Source organism: Bombus impatiens, unplaced genomic scaffold (genome assembly GCF_000188095.3).
Source record: "Bombus impatiens unplaced genomic scaffold, BIMP_2.2 scf_0549, whole genome shotgun sequence".
Classification (NCBI taxonomy): domain Eukaryota; kingdom Metazoa; phylum Arthropoda; class Insecta; order Hymenoptera; family Apidae; genus Bombus; species Bombus impatiens.
The window spans coordinates 7,014-7,981 of NT_176968.1; the positions used below are offsets into that span (position 1 = coordinate 7,014).

General features: G+C 54.6%; 1 protein-coding gene across 1 annotated transcript in view; it reads right to left on the bottom strand.

The window, feature by feature from the left end:
* Positions 1 to 968, bottom strand: part of LOC100742760 — an 11,920-nt gene that overhangs the window by 3,771 nt on the left and 7,181 nt on the right. The window contains 2 exon segments of the mRNA XM_033322072.1: positions 1 to 76; positions 513 to 968. The exon segment at positions 1 to 76 is cut by the window's left edge and continues 5 nt beyond it; the exon segment at positions 513 to 968 is cut by the window's right edge and continues 87 nt beyond it. Coding sequence (XP_033177963.1) covers positions 1 to 76; positions 513 to 968 — 532 coding nt within the window.

Sequence of the window (968 nt, forward strand, 5' to 3'; positions counted from 1 at the left end):
TGTTGTTCCGCCGCCACAAGGTCGTGTTGCTGGTCCTGCAATTGGCGCACTGAACCCCCGTCCTTCGTACGCCGGCCTAGAACGAGAAAACAGGGGACGAGAAATGACGGAGCGGTGGAGTATTCGCGTGGACTCGAGAACGCGAAAATGGGAACGTTCGAGACGTAGAAACTAGAGTAAACAACAACCGGCGTGAGCCTCGGCGCGATTGTTTGCTCTCGGTAACAGATAACGTCGATTCTTTTTTTCGCGGACGAAGCTTGCCAACGAACGAACAGGGAGAGAAGAAGAAGAAGAAGAAGAAGAAGAAGAAGAAGAAGAAGAAGAAGAAGAAGAAGAAGAAGAAGAAGAAGAAGAAGAAGAAGAAGAAGAAGAAGAAGAAGAAGAAGAAGAAGAAGAAGAAGAAGAAGAAAAGGAAGAGGAAGAGAGAGAGAGGGAGAAGGAGACGACGAAGGGAAAGAGGCAAGATCGGGCGAAAGGGGCAATCGCGCGAATAGATGCGAGAAGTTTACCGTGGCGACGGTTTGTTTGGGTTTGCCGCATCTCATGGACGACCTGTTTATCCCGTTCATCTTGTAGATGCAACTATGACAGTAGAAACGGCCGGTTTCGTCTCTCTTCCAGCTGGACGTTGGATTGCCGCAACCGAAGCACTCCTTCGGATCCGCGGTCATGATGGTTCCGTCGAAACCGTCCTCGTTGGTCAACGGCAGATTCGGCCACGGGGACGGAGCCGTGGTGCTACCGGTCGACACGCTGTACGCTCCTCCCGAGTACAGCTGAATGTTGGCCGCGTCACCGACGGAGATCGCCGCCACGTTCTGATAGCTCGGCACGCAATCGAACGCGGGCGGAGACGGAGTTCCGGCGGCCGACCAGTACTCGCTGGCGGTGTTCGGCTTCGTGTAAGAGTACGATCCGGCCCCGGTCCCGTACAGCGTCACCTGAGATCCCGGCGAGCCTGGCTG